The 4,328-nt window shown below is 42.8% G+C and overlaps 1 protein-coding gene across 1 annotated transcript in view; it reads right to left on the bottom strand.

The window, feature by feature from the left end:
• LOC123130881 (probable amino acid permease 7) overlaps positions 1-2,955 on the bottom strand; it is a 24,139-nt gene extending 21,184 nt beyond the window's left edge. Inside the window, exons 1-3 of the mRNA XM_044550670.1 lie at positions 2,740-2,955; positions 1,715-1,957; positions 1,204-1,297 (exon numbers count right to left, since the gene is read on the bottom strand). Coding sequence (XP_044406605.1) covers positions 1,204-1,297; positions 1,715-1,957; positions 2,740-2,839 — 437 coding nt within the window. The 5' untranslated portion in view covers positions 2,840-2,955. The remainder of the gene's footprint in view (positions 1-1,203; positions 1,298-1,714; positions 1,958-2,739) is intronic.
• Positions 2,956-4,328: the final 1,373 nt, after the last annotated feature.

Genomic DNA, 4,328 nt, shown 5'->3' with positions numbered 1-4,328 from the left:
AACTGAATAGTAAAATAAAACATAATTTATTTATTTAAACTATTATGTCGTTAATTATGTGGACTAAGTAATAAAACTAAGTTCTACAAATATAAATTTAGTGCAAAATGATTATTTTAATTTGCACAGGATCATAAGGTTGCTAGGAACCTGAATGGCCATTCATTTTGGTCTGAAAATCCAAACATTTTGAAGATGATTGGAACACGGCATGACCAGACAGTGTGCCAATGAAATAAAAAAAAGTGTTTTTTTGGGTGCCGAAACAAGTAATGACAATGTGTGGCATAGTGTAGCTCTAGATTAAATTGCATACACATTTTATCTTATGCAAAGCACTTTGCTTTAAACTCTTTTTTGGTTAAGCGCTCATTCACCCACTACATTATTGGTTATATTACACTAGCCACTACTGGATGACCTCTAGAGTCATGAAAAAGTCCATCACTAAGCCTTTGACACTAGTTTACCTTTTCGGCCTTGTTTGACATCATTATTCCTTACCATGAAAAAGGCCATCACTAAGCCCTTGACACTACTTTACCTTTTCAACCTTGTTCGACATCATTATTTCATACCATGTCACAGACGGCATGAAAAAAGGCCATCACTAAGCCCTTGACACTAGTTTACCTTTTCGGCCTTGTTTGACATTATTATTTCTTGCCATGTCAAAGACGGCATGAAAAAGCCATCACTAAGCCATTGACACTAGTTTATCTTTTCACACTTGTTTGGCATCATTATTTCTTAGCAAGTCATAGACGGTATGAAAAAGGCCATCACTAAGCACTTGACACTAGCTTACCTTTTCGGCCTTGTTTGACATCATTATTTCTTGCCATGTCAAAGATGTCATGAAAAAGACCATCACTAAGCCATTGCACTAGTTTACCTTTTCACATTTTTTTGACATTATTATTTCTTAGCATGTCATAGACGGCATGAAAAAGGCCATTACTAAGCCCTTGAAACTAGTTTATCTTTTCAGCCTTGTATGACATATTTATTTGTTAGCATGTCATAGACGGCATGAAAAAGGCCATCATTAAGCTCTTCACACTAGTTTACCTTCTTGTCTTTGTTTGACATCATTATTTCTTAGCATGGCATGGTTCTACATTACAACCAATAAACTCGTGTGGTTGTCACACAGCACTGAGATCATATATATGTCAAGTACTATGTTTAGATATATTTTACCTCATACTAGTGGCTGTGGTGAGAGTGTACACCACGCCACTCCCAAACAGGCTGATGCTAAGGAAAAATCCGCTCAACATCTGTCTCTTCTCACCTGCGCCGATGTAATATTATGCATATCAAAACTCAGTCGCTATCTGTGCATAATCTGTAGTGTTCACAAAGCTAGCGATCTTTAATTTTGCCCTGGAAACTAACAGCATTTATAGACAATTGATGTCATTAAACACAACTCACAGCTGGGACCAATATATTGTTTCTCATGAAAAGTCCTCATTGTATTTTTGGTCAAACTTTGATCACTGACTTTTTACTATCAAAATATAAGTTACACACCATAAAATTTATACCATTGGCTTTCTATTCGAAAGAAGTTTCGAATGGTATTATTTTTAATGCAATAAAAATTATGTTTTATTAGTTAAATTTACTATCAAAGTTTGGCATAAAATACGATAAGACTAATAAACTCGACAGAGGAAGTAGCTAGTTATGGTTATCATCACATCACCTAGGTAAAACTTCACGGCGTCCATGTAAGACTTGTTCCTGACGCCGCTGCCACGCTCCGGATCTCCTCGAGAAATGTAGCATTCGGCGAGCAGGGAGGACTGCACCACGGTGACCCCCGCGAAGAACACGATGGCCGTCGGCCCGCTGACCCAGCCGAGTTGGGCCACGCTCCACGCCAGCGACAGCACGCCGGAGCCGACCACCGCCGTGATGATGTGCGCGGACGCCGTCCATACCGTGCCTGTCCATCCAAAACTCAAATAATCAATCAATCAAAATTTCCGACGGTATTCCTCAAAAAAAAAATCCGGCCGTAGTAATTTAGGCCCTGTTTGTTTGGGTTTTTACTTCTGCTTTTGAAGTTTTTCCACTTTGACAAAAAACCCACAAAAGCTCCTAAATAAATGCTTTTAAAGCTTTTATGGCTTTTGATGAATCGATATAACAACATTTAGCTTCAAAAGCTAGAAAAACTCTAAAAGCACATATTTAGAAGCTTTTATGGTTTTTTAGGGCCAAAGTGAAAAAGTTACAAAAACAGAAGCAAAAGTCCAAATAAACAAGGCCTTAGACTAGAATCCAGAGTGCACACGAGCAAGCAATTGCATGTTGGGGAATTGTGGCTGTTCGTCTCGCGTCGGTCGTTGTTGCTGCCGGCCGTGTCCAGAGTGCAAATGGCGCTGTCAAGTGAATGCGATATTACAACAATCCTATCGAGTGGTGGTGAGTGGTGACCCGTCTGCTGGCAGTTTGGCCAATCTCCAGCGAGCGATTATGCGGGTATGTGGCGGACATGGATGCTCTCAACGGAGCTAGCCGGTGGATTATACACCCCATGGCAGATGGTTTGCCGTATACGATTTCACATGCATGAATAAACCAGGCGCCGTCTGCCAGAGTGGTACTACCATGAACACAACGAAGTTCATCCCAGAGGTTTCAGGCATGGGGATTTCTAACGAACGGGTGAAATCAAGATATGTAATCTTGTGACGGAGCAGCTGATTAGACAAGAGGGCCTACCGGTTCTTTTGACCGGATGCTCCTCGGATGAACTGCGAGAGGACTCCGGGAGCTTCTCCAGCAGCGGCCCTGTTTGGGGGTCGCCACCCCTTCCTCCCATGGCTTCTCTTTCTCCTGTTTTCTCTTTGGAATGTTTGTCCGGGACATTAGTGCCAGTGAATGTCAGCTACTCATATAGGAGTATAAAGAAAAGAAAGATTCCGCTCTCACCAAATCCCTCGCGATGGTTGGTCTGGCAGTAGAATAGAATAGAACAGAACCCTACAAATCAAACATCAAAAAGTTGCTCTGCTTCGGCGCTCCCGATCCAGAGTCCACCACATCATCTCGTGGACCGCAGGCAGATAGTGCAAAGGCATTTGTGGCATTTGATCGTCAGTCGTGTCCTCTACCGTTCCGTGCAGTGGCTGCTCTGTGAGCATGTCAAAATCGATCTACTGGACTCTGTCTACTGAAAAACAGCAGAGGAACTGGTGTTCCACTCAAAATAAAATGGTGGTTGCATCGTGCGGCACTCACGGGCAACGTGCGTGCAGGTGTTCAAACATAGTGCTAGGTCTACCTGCACCGATCAACCATTTTTCTTAGAATTAATTTCATTTCTTACACCCGTGGTTCACGCTTACGACAGAATTGACCACAATTTGAGAAAAGCCTCAATTTATAATCCCGATTGATCACACTTGTGCCATATTTTAGGCTATGCACCTCCCCTGCACATCTATGTTGATTGACGGATAGTGAACCAACTATCCTATGCGAGAACCGTCCGAGCTAATGCACATATGTGTCAATTGTGTCACAAGCCTGAATCATGCCTGAATCATGCCGGTAAACAATAGAATTACTAACTCTTTTTCTTAAAGAAACCTGCGAAACGTTGATGACGTTGGCGCTGGAACAATAAGATCGATTCGTTGTGAAGCAATCAAGCCTCTAGTTGTTGCGTCGTCTGCTCCCCGAACAAATTGTCAAGTGCAGTTTTTCCAGTTATTTGCCTCGCATAAATTGACTGCTCCCGAATATTTTTTTGTCGGTTTGTATACTTCTGTGTCCGCAGTTTCCCGCTCTGCATGGAAGCCTCTGCGCCAAAGCGATCCGAGTGGCCACCCACTTGAGTTCGGACTTCGTCACGTCATTACCGTACATTTGAAAAGAAAAAGGTGCATACGGAGTTTCTGATGTTGTTGCCCTTCCCTCGCCCGCGACCGACGGGCAAGTGTTGCCTGTGAGTGACATGACCATTGAGCTACTTGTGGTGGCACCTACTCCAAATCCAAATGCTCTTTTCGTGAAGAAACTTTGTGATTTGCTAGCCAGCATGAAGGTTGCTAGACCTGGTTTGGGCAGATTGATTGCTTGCCTCCTGATGGGGACGTCAATAAAGAGCAAACGAAAGAAGATGTGCAAAGGCAAAAATGATGCCAAAAGCAAGGTGTCTATGGCTGCTTGATGGATGATTTTCGGTCTCTCGGCTTGTCCTCTTTGTTTGGGTTGTCGTTGTGGGTTGGGAGGTGTTTGATATCTTTTGTCGAGGTGTTCTCGTGGGGAGTCAGTTGACGTAGTAGCAGTGTCGGGGTTTGTGGATG

The sequence above is a fragment of the Triticum aestivum genome, chromosome 6A (genome assembly GCF_018294505.1).
Source record: "Triticum aestivum cultivar Chinese Spring chromosome 6A, IWGSC CS RefSeq v2.1, whole genome shotgun sequence".
Lineage (NCBI taxonomy): Eukaryota > Viridiplantae > Streptophyta > Magnoliopsida > Poales > Poaceae > Triticum > Triticum aestivum.
This window is presented reverse-complemented; position numbering and strand designations above follow the sequence as displayed.